The sequence below is a fragment of the Monopterus albus genome, unplaced genomic scaffold, assembly GCF_001952655.1.
Source record: "Monopterus albus unplaced genomic scaffold, M_albus_1.0 scaffold3.1, whole genome shotgun sequence".
Classification (NCBI taxonomy): domain Eukaryota; kingdom Metazoa; phylum Chordata; class Actinopteri; order Synbranchiformes; family Synbranchidae; genus Monopterus; species Monopterus albus.
In genome coordinates, this window is record NW_018127883.1 from 8,058,037 (window position 1) to 8,077,036 (window position 19,000).

Here is a 19,000-nt window from a genome sequence, read left to right on the forward strand (position 1 = left end):
TCAAATATGGAGGTGGAAACATTATGCTTTGGGGGTGTTTTTCTGCCAAGGGGACAGGACAATTGCACCGCATCAAAGAGAGGATGGATGGGGCCATGTACCGTTAAATCTTGGGTGAGAACCTCCTTCCCTCAGTCAGGGCATTGAAAATGGGTCGTGGTTGGGTATTCCAGCATGACAATGATCCAAAACACACGGCCAAGGCAACAAAGGATTGGCTCAAGAAGAAGCATATTAAGGTCATGGAGTGGCCTAGTCAGTCTCCAGACCTTAATCCCATAGAAAATCTGTGGAGGGAGCTGAAGGGTCAAGTTGCCAAACATCAGCCACGAAACATTAATGATTTGGAGAGGATCTGCAAAGAGGAGTGGGTCAAAATCCCCCCCTGAGATTTGTGCAAACCTTGTGGCCAACTACAAGAAACGTCTGACCTATGTGATTGCCAACAAAGGTTTTGCCACCAAGTACTAAAGCACGTTTTGCAAAGGGATCAAATATTTATTTCATTCATGAAAATGCAAATTACTTTATAACTTTTTTTGTAATGCATTTTTCTGGATTTTTTTGTTATTGTTGTCTCTCACTGTTCACATAAACCTACCACTGACATTGTAGACTGATCATTTCTTTGTGAGTGGGCAAACTTACAAAATCAGCTGGGGTTCAAATAATTTTTTCCCTGACTGTATTTTCTTTTTCTTGCCTTTTTTGCTTTTTTGTACTAGTCTTTTAGTTTGCTTACCGTTGGTTAAACCGTTTGCTTCCCACCTTTTGTGTACACGCTCTTTTCCTTTACTTTGGATTCATGATTGTCTGAGCATATATAGGTAGACAAGTGTGGCTGTCTTTGTGAACATATCTGACTTTCAAAGGCAGAGGGAGCAACATTTCCACTGTAGGGCTATGCTGCTAGTTGGGCTAAACTAAAACTGCATAGCAGTTTATACAGCTGAACCCTTAAACATACAATGTCTCTGTGATAGTTCAACACTGTAATAAAACCCTGAAAATCTTATATCCAAATTCATTGCAAGAGTCAATCATCAAAGATTGTGTTTTTAAATTAGATGGACAGTTTGGAAGATAAGATATCAAGGTATGCAAATAAAGACCGAGCCCAACACAAAATGTATAGTCAGACACATATTGAAAAGACAGTAAGTCAGGTCTGTCTTTGGATTTGTTAACTCATAGAGGAATGTCTGATTGTTGAATTGCATTTATAAAGTGTCAAACATGTTATTACAGTTTTTTCCTGACTCAAAGATGTGTTTTTTCCCTCTCTCTTTCAGCTTTAATGCGTTCCTGGTAGCTGGGGTGTTGTGTGACAGTGCAAAGGCACTCCAAAGTAAGCTGCCTTCACCTGGCCTAACTGAAGAGAGCAAAACTGCAGTGCTGAGTTGTGCAAAATAAAAAAATCATTGTGAGATTAAGAAGTACAAACAGAGACACAGATAAGAAGGAGGACGCCACTGCTGTGTGAGACCTAGAGTGAACCTTAGGGGACTGGACATTTTGTTGTCAAAGATTTCTGATGAGTAAGCCACTCCTGTCTATGAAATGAGGCCAATTAACTCTCTGAGAATATCCCAGGGTTCAATCATGCTCGGACGTTTTCTGATTTAATAATGCCTTTGTCTTTCAGTAACAGCTAGTGGTTGCCAAATGATATGACACAATAACTCTGCAAATAGACATTTTAACATTGCTTAATTTACATCTGTAGTTCAAAAAAAGCACAGCTACAGTAGATAGTACAGTACGGTAGAGATTAGAAGAAGAAAACTGACACTCACCAAGTTGGGCAGGGCGATCATCATAAATGTGTTTCGTGGCCAGATGTGCAGATAATTTGGCTTCATGGCAAACTGAGGATAGTAACAAAATATGAAACATGAACATAACTACTGTGCATATTATTTCCAATCATGACTGTGCACCACTCTGGCTGAAAATTGTGGCTCTGTCAAAACCGTCAGTAAAATGAGGATACTGTACAGACAACTGACCTCTCCATTGATGGGCGGCATGGTGAGCTCCATGTAGCCGTGGGGGATGTAAGTCTGGCTGTAGTTGAAGAGCCTGCGACGGAGGAATTGCTTGCGGGTGGCAGAGAAAGCTCCATCACAACCCACAATTAGGTCTGCCTTGATCTGCTCTGTGGAACCATCTGACCTGAGAAACATAACAGTAACATGACAAATTTACCTCAGTGTGCTGTATTTTGACATTGACTATGATATAAGCTAAATAATTATATTACAAGACTTAAATATCTGGCTAATTCTTTTCATGCTTAGCCTGGGAATCCATAACATTAGGAAAATACCCATAAGCAGCCTGGACAAAAGTTATTAAATGAGAAAAGGCAACCTTTTCACAGACCTTCATCAGTCTTCCTAGAAGCACTGCCCCAGCACCTATGTATGCACTGATCACCCAGGGTGGCACTCAGGTGTGTAAAAAGTGTTTCTTTATGATTACCTAGCTTGAGAAAATCTTTCAAGTGTGCAGTCCTCAGGTTATTTGCTTCAGAAACAGACTGAGAGCTGTACATTTGAGCTTTTCTGCTTTCACCTCTGGCCTTTTCATCATGCACACACAAGATCTTTCCCTCTGCAGTTCACTTCAAGCTGCTGCTTTTTTGGATTTCCCGCTAGTAAAGTGAAAAATCAGGCCACAGACTTTTCTCATTTTTTACTGTAGTCCATGCAGATATTTAGATTAAATTTGCAGATAGTCTTTGCCCTTACAAAACAAACCTTAAGGTTCATTTTAAGATCAAGAAATAATTTTGATTTAAAAAGATGATTTTTATAATAATAGCTGCATTTAATTTACAAGTTTACATTAAACAATGGTTATGACAATATCTGTATTACATGCCAATTGAGTGGTCAAAGGTATTTCTAAATCATACTGATTTTTACTTAAGCTATGATGATTACACATAATGGCATCTCTGAAAATGTATACCACATTTTACAGTTTTTGTAATGTGTGTGTTCTGTTTATTGTGTTTACAAGCTGCTTCAGGCAGCCAGTTCCAGTATTCCTCAATATAATCTCTCAATATGCCACAGGAGAAAGATTACCTGAAGCTGCATGGGAGTTACAGGAGAAAGTGGGAGTTACAGGGATTACCTGAAGCTGCATGGGAGTTACAGGTTGTCTCTGAAACCGTGATACTGTTAACATATGGCACACAGTAACTACCTAAGTAAAAACATTGGTGTATCTGTTCAATTCAGTGTTAAATATATCTGAATATTTTCTTAGTACCCCATCATTTTATTCAGTGATCCCTGCAGGATGTACTGTATAATGATGTTTAGTATTGCCGAATTACTTTAAACACCATTCCAGTTACTTAAAAAACAACAAACAATGTTGCAGTGTCTTTTACATTTAATTAGTCTTGACCCCAAATATCAGGCTCTTACGTATGTGCATTTGATCAGACAAGGTTGTAAATTGTGTTTCACATTTATGTTAAGAACAGCCAGCCAGACTAAGAAGTCACACATCAAGTTTGATCTGCTCAGACCCTGATCAATTAAAATGCACTGGGTCACATGCATATACATGCAGGAACAAAGAGGGAACATGGTCTATAGAGTGCTACTCCTGGAATGCCCTCCATATGTTATATATGTTGTGTGTGTTATGTAAGTACAAGGGTGCGCAAACTGTACATGTACTAGTTTGGTAACTATTTACCTGGCAAAGGTCATTAGCCCTGTTTCTTCACTCCAGTCCAGTAGTTTGTGGTCGAAGTTCAACTTTGTGTTTGGATATGTCTCTGCTTCTGTGGTAGTACAATTTTATAAAAACAGCATACATTACTGGTGCATCATGACATGAGAGCAGCAAGTTAATATGACAAATGGTAAATGGACTGTATTTTATATAGCGCTTTCTCACAGTGTGTTGCACTGGCCAAAACACTTTACAGAAGATCATACACCATTCACCCATTCACACACCGATGACGACAGGCTGCCATGCACTGGCGCTAGTCAAGCCACCACCAACTTGCTGGTCAACTGCCCTACTTCATGAGCCACAGCCACCCCAAATGATATCTTATTAAAACATACAGGAAACTAATAAGTAAGGACACAGACTGGCAGCAGTTAAATCAATCTGCCATTGAAGGGAAATGGCCTCATGCTGATGCATAAATCTCATCAACACACCACAGCACTCAGTATATCTAGCTTTCTGCGTGTGTTTAAGTTGTCACATTTTCGAGAAATCTCTTTATCTCACTGTTCACATCATGAGTGTCAATCAACCCAGATAAAAGCGATGGCTTTATAGTCAGCCTCTCTTTCAGCACATACAGGAAATTGAATTGAAGGCAGACCCATGCTGTCACACATTATCTCCAAGTATACACAGAGGTACTTCATTAAATATTAGGCAAACATTGAAAAATCCCCTTAAATCACCTGATGTACTAGTGCAGTTCAAAGACTCACATGAAGCTCACACACAGACAGTATCAGTCACTCAACTCACTAGCAAATAGCATGCAACATATTTGTGCCATGTTGTGAGTGTTACAGAAATGTTACTAGGTACAGCTTCGTAGGATTGATGTTTACAGGCTTTTTATAAGTGCTGTGGGCACTCGTGCAGACATGAGACCAACATGTTACATATTAATGGTTCCAAGGCTGTTTTGGCTGAGGTCCAGAGAGACACTCTTTATGTTCTTACCTGTTAGCAGTTCCTTGTTCAAATTGGCTCGGTCTACTGACAGGATGTACTGAAAGGAAAACAATTTATATTAGAGTGCAGTTCTACCGATACTACAACTTCCCAAACAGAAGTACAGGTATTATTGTTCTTTTCAAATAGGAACAGGAAGCCGATTGGGTTTGATTTGTGTCTGCATACTGTCATGATTCTACAGGATTTCACTTTCACTAGGACGGTTCATAATTTTGTGCATGCTTGAGCTTTTTTTTCTAACATGTGTGTGCACATGCATACTGCGGTGTCTTTGTGTCTCTGTATGTGGGTGCTTGTAGAAACACACAGAAAGGGCCTACAGTATGCTGGTGCATGTGAGGTCTAACAGAAGTAGTAAAAATCAATATTTAATCTGCAGACTGAATCAGTGCAGTATACATGATGCAATTCTTACCATATGTTAGCAACCAAAAAGACATGTAACACTGATGTAGCAGAATATTTGTCTTTTTTCTATTTTCAGCAGTGCATAGAATATTAGGAAATAGTAGAAATGTTATAAACATAGGGTGCCTATAAAAGAAGTAGTTTACCAGAAAGTCAAAATGACAACTTACATAGTTCAGTACATTCACTAACATATGCTCTTACTTCTAATGAATCAGTCATTATCGTGTTGCTTAGTTAACTGAGACTTTTTTCAGTTTGTTACTTGTCTGATTGTATGGGTATGTTGCAGGAGCTTCTCCTAGCATATGATTAAGAGTGCATGTCTTGCATCAGAGAAATGTTAGTGTACACTTTTTAGTAGTTGGCAGATCTCCTACAATTGGTAACTTGACACTTTGTCATATCTTGGCTCTCTTTGTGTTTTGTATAATAAAATATGTTTTCAGATTACACCAATAATAGCCTTACCTGGCCTTTCTTGCCATAAGGGATTGGGGACTGTTTCCCAAGCAGTGAATGGATCATTCTTGCATGCATGGGGATTCCCTTGGAGACAATCTGAGGAAAAGGTATTTCCATTAAGGTTAAATAATTCTGTGTAAGGTTGTGGTTTACAACTGTTAATGACTTTTGGCTCCAGCCCCCCTATGACCCTCTGAAGGATAAGCAGTATAGATTATGGATGGATGGGTAGAAAAAGTGGGTGTCATGGCATGGTCAGTCAGCTAGTCCATTTGGTCACTCAGATTTGCCCTTGAAAGTATAGTATAGTATAGTATATGTGAAAACCTCGTAGGCCAGGCTTTTTTTGTCATGCTAAAAATTTTTTTTTGGGTGTAACATGGGTAGAAATCATGCATGATGTACATGAGTGTATGCCAAATTGTTTGCTTACATAGTTCAGTACATTCACTAACATATGCTCTTACTTCTAATGAATCAGTCATTACATTCCATTGGACTAGTTAAACAGTGAATAAACTCAATCACCATACCTTCTCCTCTATTCCAACATGTTTCAGGGCTTGTCGGCCTCTGTGAGACAAAGCCAGGTTGATGCTTCTTCCCTTCACAATTTTGGCTTTCCGGATATCTGACCGAAATCACAAAGCAAATGTTTGGTTATGTGTTACCAAAGCAATACTTCTATTTACCTGTGTGTGTATACTGTTAAGGAAAATTTGATGGGTGGGTGATTTCCTAAGAGGGAAGAGTGCTGTGCCAGTATTATTTTCTTGGAAAAGTAGACTTCAAAATAAATCTTGAATACTACCTTCCCTGCTTTCAAAGACTTCCACAACAAAGTCTCTTTTGGCAAAGAAGCAGGCATTCAGTGACCCAACCTGAAGGATGAAGGGAAATAAGAACAAGTCTTTGAAAATCTCACCAAAGTCACTGTGCTTTAAATTGTCATACATAAGTTTACAGTGGTTTTCATTTCCATACATTTATCTGAAAGCTATAGTTACTAGTTACTTTACAAATTACAATTTTTGCATATAAAACATATAAGAGCTTACAAAAGAAGATGTTTTGTTATAGATTCAACTATTTAACAGTACATAGAGCGAAAGTAACATTTCAAAGAGAATTAATTAGAAACTATTTTATTAAATTTAAGTAATTTTTCATTTATTAATGTAAAGAATTTCATGGATCCAGCTTTTCATATGTGACAATTCACTGCTTTTTCTTTTAATAATTGCTGATAACTCTGAGGACTGGACTATAGGTCAAACAAAACAAACAGTGTGATGGTGTCACTTTGGACTCTAGGTAATGGCAGTGGCACGTCTCACCGTTTTCTGTATTTTTACAAGCCAGACAGTAAATAAATCAATTAATCAGAAGATTACTCTATAATGAAAATCATTATTAGTTGCAGCTTTGTACAAAATAGTTTAAAATGAGCTGCACCAACTACAACAATAAAATGCCACTAACAGTATAACAGTCACAAAATCTGCATTTCTGCATTGAGTATTTTTATTTTTAATACTATAAGTACATTTCCCAGATTATACTTACACACTTTTGCTTAAGTAACGTTTTTAATATAGGACTTTGTCTTGTAAAGGAGTACTTACGCAGTGGTAAAAGATTTGAGTTCTTCCTAAACCATGATAATAATTATCCCTTACCACTACAATATTAACACTATATAGGCAGTAGGCCTATAGCCATTCAAAACACATTATTGTAACCTTATTTTCTTTACTCCACATGTTTAAATGCAAATAGATTCCATACTACATTGTACAGAATTGAATGTCTTCCATTTCCTGTCTTTGTTGAACCCCGATAAGAGCACAGTTGCTATGCCAGTAAAAGTCATAATGCTGTCAACAGATCAAGTGACATTAGGTACATAAAAGTTAAAATGCACTTTCACTTTTGTCTTACCAAACCACCTCCCACGACTGCAACAACTTTTTTCTTGGTTGGCTTTCTTCTGTTGTTGGATTCCTCCATTCTTACTCCAGGTTGTCTGAAGGTCTGTTACTCTCACTGTCCAGTTCAATGTAATTTACAGAAGTAAAGGATCAACACCTAAAAGAGGAGGAGCAGAGTGAATCCCGTGAACATCGCACTCAAGATCATTTCCCCTTTCCAGATATCATCTGACAATCTGCTCTGTAATCAAAAATAAATGTACTGTTATTGTGTCAGAAAACCACTTCTGCCCTGTCAGATTTTTATGTTAACCCTCCTGTTATGTTGCGGGTCAAATTGACCCACGAATATAACTGCTTTAAATGAGACAAATATTTGATATGCCGAATTGAACATTCCCTCCTGTTATGTTCATTTCGTCATATCAAATATTTGTCTCATTTAAAGCAGTTATATTCGTGGGTCAATTTGACCCGCAACATAACAGGAGGGTTAAAATGTTCAAATTCCTAAAATAACTTGCTAAAGGTTATCAAAACCGCTCCTAAAATTACTTGTCGTTAGTTGAAAAATGAAAGATAACATTAGGCCTATTCAATCAGAGGTGTATTTTAGAGGTCATGTGTAATTGTAATGAGAAATGTTCAAACTGACAGGTAAAATTTCTGATAAGACTATAAGCAAATGTCCTTTTCCTGGTCTTGGATATGCAGGCACAATTTTTATTCCCAAAGAGATTTATGTCTGTAATAGAGACATTTTGTATCAGAAGAAGTCATGCTTTTGAACATGCAATAATTTGGTTAGTCAGCTATTCATATCCAGTGGCCTTTGTCTTACTCTTAATTTTTTGAGAAATGTAACACTCCAATGTCTCCAAAACAATTCGCCATTATTTCTGATACTATCGATTCTAGTGCATAAATAAAATCTTCAAATAGAACCTACTGCAACTCCTGTTGGTCAAATATACTTTTCTATTAACCACAATAAACATGCATTATTTCAGGAAAGGCTTGGTCTCTGTCTGATATGTTGTCCCTTGCTAGGAAGATATCTGACCATAACTGAAAGAGGATTTGCAATTTGCCATCTAAATATTTGATTATTAATAAAATAAAACAAGTTTTTTTTCAGGATTATCCATCAGTTTTCCTCCCTTAAAGGCCTTTTTACAAAAGTATGTTAATAAAAGATGTTGATATCATTTTGCTCTGATTTTCTTTTGTAAAATGTCCTGTACAGTTTCACAAATTATTCTTCAGCTAAAGTCAATGAACATTTTATAAAAGCCATGTTTTGTAGTAACTGAAATGGACTGCAAACGGTACATTAGAAAAATTGGAAACTGCAAACAAAAAAAAAAGTATAAAACTGTTTTATTTATGTACTTTATTTAATATTGTTATGTAGTCTAATACTATCTTTACACAATTATTATAACTTAGTTTTTTAACTAATCTCCTGGTTTTGTGCTGCCCGGTAATGAATGTCATTGTAATGTACAAGTAAAAGAGATTTATCACCTTCTAGTGGCTATATGATGCATTGATTTCAGCCATTGTACAACCACAACTTTACAAATTCGAAAAGCATGCACAATATTTATGGCTTTCATTATCAGTTATTTTAGTGCAACAATAAATGGATTACATGGCCTTTTATAAAATAAAATTCATCTGTAATGTTTCATTTTGTATAATGAATAAGTGAGTGTCTTTGGGTTCTTTTGCATAGACCACTTCACTTTCATATAATTATACTATAGCTATATTTAGCAATATTACGTTATTTATAGCATAGTGCAGCTATAGTAAAGACAGTTAGTTAAAACAAACTTTAGTCATGAAATCTAATATTTGGGGTCAAATCTATGACCCAGCTTTAGTCTCTCTCTCTTCTCTCTCTCTCTACATATATATATGTATAAAGAAAGAAAGGACAAAGGTTGAAACCCGATGACATGCTTAACGTCAATGAAAATCTACAGGCTACCTTATCGATATCAGAATCAATGACACAACGCAATTCTAAAAAATAGGCCATGCAGCATTCCGCGTGACAGTCACTTAAATAATCAGTATAATGATGTTTGTTTTGTGATCAAATGTGTTAGTCGGCAAATTTTACTGTAGATTGGATAACCTAAATTAAGTTCCGTTTTGTGTTCGATTGCTTGTGTCTAATGTGAGCAAAGATGGCGGCGTAAAGCCAAGATTTGTTTTCTATGGGTAAAAAGTATGTTTAAGTGCTTTAACCGAAGAGCCCAGTTTAAGAGATATTTCCAGTCAGTAGGTAGCGGCTTCTATCTTAACCAAAATTTTAGGTAAGTTTTGTCAGGCAAATTTCATAACTTCTTGATAAAAATAATCGAGTCATTTTCACAACAAACGGCAATCTAGTTAGCTAGCAAGTGAACTAGGGTTAACATTAGCCGCTCGAGTTGTTAAAGCCGGACCGGTTTGTTGATCAAGCTAGACTGAAACGGTTAGCTTTGTTGCAACATATGGAGGTAGCTAAATGCGTTTTGTGCGGCCCTTTTGTTGATATTATGTAATTATAATACATTTTTACGACAGCGGAGAATTGAAGGTTACCACAGAGGTACATAAATCAACCCAGCTTGCGAACCTATTTGTAGCTTTTGTTGCTGACTTAACGATAGCGAGCTAACGCTAGTTTCCCTTTTATGAATAGTGATTTTATGTTCTCTAGCTATCGGATTTTGATAGCTAAACTCTGCTGTACTCACTGCAGAGTAGCCGTAATCGCTTTTCAGTTGACTACCTAACAGCAAACTGATTTAAATGCTTTTTATTTTGTTAGGAATACATTTTTCTAAGCTAACCTTTTCGTTTGGCTAACGTTAACTCTTAGGTGACCCTGTATTAAAGCAGCAACTATATCAGTAAAGTTAATATAAAGGGTAATTGGTTATATTTTTGAAACTGTTGTTCAAAACATCGTGTTCTCTAAGCGAAATAAACTTTTTAACGTCATTCTTTGGAAGCTGGGCTACAGCAGTCTCTCGTATACTGATTTTACCAGTTGGATTTCAGAATCAGAATCTGCTTTATTGGACAGGTGTGTCGGACACACGAGGAATTTGACTCTGGTACATCAGCTCTCAATATGTATGTACATATCCCCATGCAAGGGGCAAGTAAACAGTAAACCAGCATAAGGCTGTGTAATATAACAAAATAAGCAGTATTAACAAGCAACAAACAGTGCAAATAATGCAAAATAAGCAGTATAAACGGGCAGTAAACAATGCAGATGGGCAAAGGAATGCTCATTGAAATGAGATACTCATCTCATTTTCTACGCTTAGTCCCTGAACGGGGTCACGGGGTGAAATGAGATAATAGGAATAAAATTAGAGTACTTAAAAATAGAGACCTGGGCAAGGGTAAAGTAAACAGTAAACCAGCATAAGACTGGTTTACTGTTTACTTGCCCCTTGGATTTCATGGCTATAACGTTAGAATCTAAATGAATGTCTAGTTGACTGAATTGTGACATTTTTTAAATCAGTGAAGGTAATTTAAAACTTCACTGAGGGCTATTTCTTGGGTTCTGGCCAAAACGTTGTATTATTATACATCTTTGTCTGAATAATATATCGTACACAAATGTCACTTATGACTTTTGTTCCCAAAGTGTGGTGTGCCTTACCAAAACAGATACTGGACTAATTTTAATGTTAAAATCTCCCTAGGCCATCATGTCATGCTAAATCTAACCTGTTTGATTCCCTATACTGCAGGCTGGTGTCATCCTTGCCAGTCAAAATGATTGACCCAGCTGTGAAGAGGGTGGTTACTGACATAATTCGCTCTCCTGAGGACAAACGTGTCTACAGAGGCCTGGAGTTCACCAATGGCCTCAAAGCCATACTTATCAGTGACCCAACAACAGACAAATCCTCAGCTGCATTGGATGTCCACATCGGTAAGGTTCTTTCATAATTATCATACTCCCAGGTAGTGATGTATTTTTTTAATATGCCTTTCCTCCTTGAGGGGATACTTATAATACAGTTTTAGTAAGCAATAGGGAAAAGACATGCAAAATATGTAACTATTCTCTGTCCTGTAGGCTATGGAAATAAGCCACATTATTATTAAAACACATCAGAAAAAAATGTTGCGCTCCTCCCCTTTCAGGCTAATTAAATACAGTAGTTAGTTGTGTTTACTCTAGGAGAAAGAAATGATTATGAAATTCTTAAAACTTCCAAGTTTTTTGTGCACAGTGACATTTTTACCACACCCTATAAAGATCAGAGGAAGGGAAAATGAGAAATGTTACACTGGCACACTAGCCTGGCTAGTACACTGTAGCAGTCTCTTAGAGTAGAAGCTAACTGCTTGCTCCTCATTTGGGTCATATTATTAAGATAACTTTTTTATGTGTTGATTTAAGGTGGTTGATTAAAAAACTATGTGTTGTATATAAATGTAGCTGTAGCTTTTTCTCCACTCTCAGTTCTGGTCATCTGGTCTGGCCAGCTGTGAAAGGTTATGGTGTTGTATCTGTGAAGTTTAATGTGCAAAGAGATACAAATTAATGTGAGGTTTTAATCAATTTTTTTTTTCTTTTTTAATTTAACAGGCTCATTATCAGACCCAGCCAACATCTCAGGCCTGGCGCACTTTTGTGAGCACATGCTGTTCTTGGGAACAAAGAAGTATCCTAAGGAAAACGAGTATAGCCAGTTCCTCAGCGAACACGCAGGCAGCTCCAATGCCTTTACCAGTGGAGAGCATACCAACTATTACTTTGATGTGTCCCATGAGCACTTGCAAGGAGCACTAGATAGGTAATTTCCTGTTCATTTAATTGGATTGATAATGGCCTACACGAAAAATAATTTGTCTAATAAGTACATCTTATGTGTGGCTTAGGTGGATACTGTGTGTGTGTGTGTGTGTGTGTATGTGTGTGTGTGTGTGTAAGGTCAGCTGCATTAATTTGTGTGGACTTTGGCATTTGGCACTTGGTATGACTTGTTCTCTGTATATATTAGTCATAGTTACCAAACCTGAAATGAACTATTTGACAACCTGGGAGACTCAACTGGTGTCCGGTATTTTGTTCACCATGTTTACATGCCAGGGCTTCAGACTGCAGGTGATCAAAATGTATGTATTTAAGGTGCGAATGACTTTTTTCAAAGGTTGCACTCGGTGCAGCTGCAAAAAAAAGGCAGGTTATGCACGAATGGCTGATGTCACTGTAGAAATGGTCGACAGATGTAACAATATCCACAACGCTGTCATCACAGCGTTTATCTGCAGGTCTGTCACTTGCCTGTTTCATGAAGCAGAGCCTTCCAATCCTCAGTCCTCAGCCTTGCAGGGGGCACTGCTCTTGTGTCAGCTTTGGTGGTTTGGAGAGGACAGTTGAGCAGTGTTAGAATTTAACTTATGGGGATAAGCTTACCTACTTATAAATGAATGATGGTCTAAGCAATCACCTGTTTGTGGCATAGGCTAATTGTTCCACCTGTGAATTGTGAAGGCCATCTGGAGTGTAGTGGTAGGAAAGGACAGTGCAGAGTATGTTGAAATATTGATGATGTTGCCTATTTGATAAAAGCGCATTATGTCTGAAAAGTCCCTGTGCTCTTAGCTGGCCACATTATTTTATCTATATCTTTGCAATGATATCCAAATTTTTAATCAGTTAACACAATTGGTTACTTGTGATCAGAGTTTTTTTTTTTTCTAGACCCACCATTTTGTGATGAGCTGAAGTTCATTTTACAAAGAATGACAACCAGAGGGCTCTTATGGTGTCATCAGATTTTTATAGCAAGGGGCAAGGTGGGAGTGTTTCAAAAGAACTTCTTACTGATCTAAAAAAAAAAAACAGTACATTTTCTGCCTGATCCAACAATGTCTTTAAACATGACTTGGGACAATATGCTATCTGTTATCCATCTTCAAATCTACAGCAGTAAATGATGGGCATAACATTAAAAGTGTTGTTTGCTTATCGTTATCTCATTTGCATGGCAGCTGCTTTCATATTGTACTTATACAAATATTTTCTTCACCATTTTCATGCCCTTTTCGTGTCTACAAATGGTCCTATACACCAACAAGCATTAGGTTACTACTGAAAAAGCAAATCTTTATATGTCAAAAATTACTTAGATTTAAAGTGCTTTTAGTGTACATTTGAACATTTGTTCTGCATACTGAACCACACTGTAAATGTAAATACACTTGCCACTTTGCAATTTGTGTAGGTTTGCACAGTTCTTTCTGTGCCCATTGTTTGATGAGAGCTGTAAGGACCGGGAGGTGAATGCGGTGGATTCTGAACATGAAAAGAACCTGATGAATGATGCCTGGAGGCTATTTCAGTTGGAGAAGGCCACTGGCAACAAAGACCACCCCTTCAGTAAATTTGGAACAGGTAGAAACTCTGCAGGGTTTTCACCAGATCCCTGCTTACCACTGTATCATCACATCCTTCATTTTTTCTACTCTGTCATATCTGTATCAGTCTGTGTCCATGAAGACATACAGTGAACAATATATCTTTAATAATATGGACTTCATATTAACACCACCTATGTATTGGAAGACAAAGCATTTTGGTACAGAGAAACTTAATTCAACTTAATATTTACCCATTTGCTGAATGCTGAATATATTAAGCAGCGTTGGTGCCTCACTTTTTGTTTTTGCTTCACAAAATAATTTTCTGAAAAAAATAAAATAAAAGGAACAGTATTTGCATCTATTCAGATTCACTCCATTGACATTTAACATCTCATAGCATGAAGGGAGCTCACTTCATGTCTCGGTGACCTGCCAGATTAGAGTGGACTTCGAAAAGCTCTGACCTCAAAATAGCCACCTGATGGCAGTCTTGAAATATCTAATCTGTATTCCTGTTAAGAACAGAAGAGGTTCAGTCTGGTCTGAAAGCCAACCAGTCTTTTAGCAGATCAACATAATCTTTTCCAGATTATTGCTTTGCTTTTCTGTCTATCTCAGAAAAACCTTGACAACTGACTTGCTTTAGAAGTGCTACGTGTAGGCTGTAGTTGATTCACAAATGGCAGATAAGCAGCTTGTTTATGTACATAACCTAGTTTCACTCCAACATTATGAAATCTGATAGTAAAGTTTATCAACCCGTCATGTTCTCAGAAGACCTAAGAATGTGGAGATGTTTGTAGTCTGACAGTGGGACTGATCCTGATCCTGACAGTGATGTTTATAATGGAAAAGGAGTGTGTTAAAAAAGAAATTAACATACTGCTTCCATTGGGCTGATTTAATTATTCTTATAGGTAACAAATTGACCCTTGAGACCAGGCCATCCAAAGATGGGATTGACATCCGCCAGGAGCTCCTGAAATTTCACTCTACATATTACTCCTCTAACCTCATGGGACTGTGTGTGTTGGGAAGAGGTAAGAGTTAATTGCTTACAAATGTAATGTTTAAATGTTCTAAAAACCTCACTCAGCCATAACAGCTCTCAAGGAACTTGTGAATTACTAAAAATGACAAAGGAGAACAAACACTGCAAGTCATGTATGGCTTGTGTTACATGGCCTCAACCATAGTATTTAAAGTTTTATTATAAAGCAATTTGTCATTCAAGTCCATTGTGGTATTGTTACTATAAACAAATTAGACCACTGCCAAGATACAATAGCTTTTACCTAATGGCAGCATTTGTTAGACAGTACAACAATATGGTACACAAATGACCTAATAGTACAATAAATTTCCCAGTAAACTGGAGCTGATGTTACACAACCTAAAATAACAGCTACTGACATGTCTCTGAAAGATGGCCATTACAGTAATTATACCAATATCTCAGACAGACTAGTTATGACTTGCTGTACTGTATGGGTGGGAATATTTGGCAAGCTCACACTTGGATTAAGTTCTGATTCTTGTCACATTTTGATTTAGGATTGATTTGTGATTTTTGTTTCAGAACAATAAAAAAAAAAAGAAAAAAAAAAGAGGGGCACTATATTTTGGCTCTTACTCCAGTGCACTGTGAGTCAAACAGCTGATTCCTGTCCGTTGCTCACTGAGCTGCCAATGAAACATCAGACATTTAAGATAACTGGTTCTGATACTTTATTACTACCCAGCAGTATGTAAAATAATTATACAAGTTGGCTTGTTATTAACATTTGCCCCACCTTTACCAGCTGCAGCATTAAATGTGATGAACACAATAACACATAATCTTGTACCACGTATCCAATGTCATCTACTTTCCTATCAGTCCATTCTCTTTCTGCTCTGTTGCAAATCTACATTAGGCACTGGAAAAATCCATGTAGGAACAATCCCCCACACTATATTTGGCCCATCCTCTATTCTGTTTAAACCTTTACCTAATCCTTTACTCTTTTATTGTTGCGAATACTCCCAACAATCACAAAAAACCCTTGTTGTAGGATATTCCAACTAATGTTACAGCGCAAGAAGCTAACTCTTGTATGTCCGTGATGTACACTGTCTGTATGCTGCACTAATCTTGCAGTTGAGGTGCACCTTTTTTGTTCCATTAACATTGTTACAAATTATTATTATTACATTATTGGCAGTCTCTTCAGAATCATAATATAAGCTACTTATTGTCTGTTAACTTTTAAGCTAAACTGTGTTCAAGTGTGTGTTTTTTTTTCTCATTACCCACAGAATCATTAGATGAGTTGACCTCCATGGTGATCAAGCTGTTTAGAGAGGTAGAGAATAAGAACGTGCCTGTCCCCGAATTCCCTGAGCACCCCTTCCAGGAAGAACACCTCAGAGTGAGCCGCTTATCTCCCCAGTGTTTCTTACACTTTAAACTAGAGCTGTAAACTAGGGCCATTGCCTTTGTTTTTGAATGAAACAGTAGGTTTTGATAAAGCTCATCATCATGAGTTATCAGATTGCTTTTTAAATAAGATTTTAATAACTTTCCAAAGTATCTTCATTTTTTATGTTCTTTGTATCCCTGTTGCAGCAATTCTACAAAGTGGTGCCTGTCAAAGACATCAGGAACCTGTATGTAACTTTCCCCATTCCAGACCTCCAGAAGTACTACAAGTCTAACCCAGGGCATTATTTGGGACATCTGATTGGCCATGAAGGACCTGGAAGTTTGTTATCTGAACTAAAATCTAAAGGTAGGACACAAAGTAAAGCATTTTTTTTGTTTGTTTGTTTTTTACAGTCACAATAACAGGCAATAATTTACTTTTGTGCAGTAATCAGAATCATGCTATACTTTACACTGGTGTTCTTTTTTATAAACATATCTATTTAGATGTTTTCTGATCATTATTTGTAGGCTGGGTGAACACACTTGTTGGAGGACAAAAGGAAGGAGCCAGAGGATTCATGTTCTTCATCATCAATGTTGACTTGACTGAGGAGGGCCTCTGTGAGTAGTACAACCAGCTGCACATGCAGTTTGCTCGCCCTTTGCAGACGTGATTTGCATGTTATTTTTCCCGAGTGTGGTTGAGTGTGTGTGTGTGTGTAAATTAAATGTAAATTATATTCAGTGAGCATAATTTGTGTGTCACTGCAGTGCACGTTGAGGATATCATCTTGCACATGTTCCAGTACATCCAGAAGCTGCGTACTGAGGGTCCTCAAGAGTGGGTGTTTGAGGAGTGCAAGGTAATTAATGCTGTCTCTTCAGCCACAACATCTCAGCCAGAGGGGCAGGACAAACTTGACCTACTTAATTCTGCAGCAGAGACATTGAGATTGATTCAAACCTGCGGGGTAATTTGATGGTCTTATCTGCTGAATGCAGCCATGTCAGATGAAGCTGGATAATATGAATTTTCTGTGCTACAGTGTTAGAAAATAATGTTTGTAAAAACAGACAATCACTTGAATAACGTGGATTAAATTCTGTGCAGTTGTCCTTTCTAAATCTGGTTCTTATTTTGACTGTCAATTGTGTATATGTTGAGACTGTTACATCCTCTGTTCCTCTGTCCCTCTCTCTGCAGGATTTAAACAAAGTGGCCTTCAGGTTTAAGGACAAGGAGCGACCCCGTGGTTATACTTCCAAAGTGGCTGGTTTACTACATGTAGGTCCCCTCTCCATCTGCAAAGGTTGTTTCCAGGGAGACATGATGCAGCTCATTGCGTCTGTACCTACTGTCGTCATCAGTCTGCCTGATGCTGTTGTTAACTCTGCAGTGAGAGAGCGGAGCTTTTGTAGAAGCAGAGTCAGAATTTGGTTCAGCTTCTATGTTAACCACAGTTTCTGTATGGCCTAAGTACCTAATGGTTACTAATTATAGGAATTTTCTTACACCAGGTTTGGCACTTTTTTCCACCCTCAGTTATAACAAGGGGCAGGATGTCTTTACAATACACACATCTTGTGAGATGGAATTCAATCACAGTGACGTGTAGTAAATGTTTTCTTATAAGAGTTATTCTCTTAACACCATGCACCAAAAAGATATGAGCTTTAACAGTGTCATTGTCAGTCCCCTTCAGTGGTGGTTAAAGACTTTGAATAATTTTGTCTTCATAAAGAGTGATGGAATTACGTTTTATTTCTTTTTGTCCTTTGTTTTACATTTAATCTTCCCACTTCAGTCAGTACAATGTTAACAGCTTTCTGATCTGTGTCTTTCAGTATTATCCTATTGAAGAGGTTCTCGCTGCAGAGTACCTTTTGGAGGATTTCAGACCTGATCTGATTGAAATGGTGCTGCATAAGCTGAGACCAGAACATGTCAGGTCAGTGTGAAAACATTGGTCTCTGGACATGTTTCAGAAAAACAGAGGTTCTTTGTAATGTGGACATGCAAAATAATTGTGACATTTTCCTTTTTTTGGTGATTAACACAAGGGCAGTCTTAGTGTACATCAGTGTGCCGTTTTATGCAACACCAAAGCAGTGCCTCACGTGATCTGCTGTAACTATATAATTGGCTTATGTGCTTGCAGATAGTAAATGAGTTTTGTTGCCTGTTATGTGACTGTGTGCTTTTTGTCTTCTTTGATATTTGGATGAAACCGTGTTTCAGTTTTCTGCCTTAAAAATGCCAGGCAGTTTTACTGATCTGACGTCTGCTCTCGCTTGCAATTTCCGGATCGCAAGCGAGAGCAGACGTCTTTACTGCTCCTCTTGTCTGTTCTACGATTTTTCACATCTTCTACATTTTCAAGTCTATGAAAAATTCTACAACTATTAAAATGCCTCCAAGAGGGAAAAGAGCTAATAAATCAGAAGCGAATGAGGATGTTGAAGCAGAAGAGGATTATATTTCAGCGGCGCAAGTAACAGAGATGTTGAGTCAGCAGAAGCAGATGTACACCGCACTGTTGAGCCAACAACAAGACAACTTCAAAGGTTTTGTGCAACTACTTATGGAGACAAATAACAAGAGACTCGACGACATGACCAGAGAAATACAGGAGATAAAAACGAGTTTGCA

The 19,000-nt window shown here is 37.6% G+C and overlaps 2 protein-coding genes across 2 annotated transcripts in view; one reads left to right on the forward strand and one right to left on the reverse strand.

Moving 5' to 3' along the window:
* kmo (kynurenine 3-monooxygenase) overlaps positions 1 to 11,298 on the reverse strand; it is an 18,414-nt gene extending 7,116 nt beyond the window's left edge. Inside the window, exons 1-9 of the mRNA XM_020598414.1 lie at positions 11,224 to 11,298; positions 7,555 to 7,701; positions 6,425 to 6,494; positions 6,147 to 6,244; positions 5,620 to 5,709; positions 4,726 to 4,774; positions 3,721 to 3,808; positions 2,010 to 2,175; positions 1,797 to 1,868 (exon numbers count right to left, since the gene is read on the reverse strand). Coding sequence (XP_020454070.1) covers positions 1,797 to 1,868; positions 2,010 to 2,175; positions 3,721 to 3,808; positions 4,726 to 4,774; positions 5,620 to 5,709; positions 6,147 to 6,244; positions 6,425 to 6,494; positions 7,555 to 7,623 — 702 coding nt within the window. The 5' untranslated portion in view covers positions 7,624 to 7,701; positions 11,224 to 11,298. The remainder of the gene's footprint in view (positions 1 to 1,796; positions 1,869 to 2,009; positions 2,176 to 3,720; positions 3,809 to 4,725; positions 4,775 to 5,619; positions 5,710 to 6,146; positions 6,245 to 6,424; positions 6,495 to 7,554; positions 7,702 to 11,223) is intronic.
* The window catches only part of ide (insulin-degrading enzyme), a 29,054-nt gene continuing 19,742 nt past the window's right edge, over positions 9,689 to 19,000 (forward strand). The window contains 11 exon segments of the mRNA XM_020598337.1: positions 9,689 to 9,871; positions 11,315 to 11,499; positions 12,163 to 12,370; positions 13,805 to 13,974; positions 14,861 to 14,983; positions 16,242 to 16,354; positions 16,552 to 16,714; positions 16,879 to 16,971; positions 17,122 to 17,213; positions 17,555 to 17,635; positions 18,196 to 18,299. Coding sequence (XP_020453993.1) covers positions 9,786 to 9,871; positions 11,315 to 11,499; positions 12,163 to 12,370; positions 13,805 to 13,974; positions 14,861 to 14,983; positions 16,242 to 16,354; positions 16,552 to 16,714; positions 16,879 to 16,971; positions 17,122 to 17,213; positions 17,555 to 17,635; positions 18,196 to 18,299 — 1,418 coding nt within the window. The 5' untranslated portion in view covers positions 9,689 to 9,785.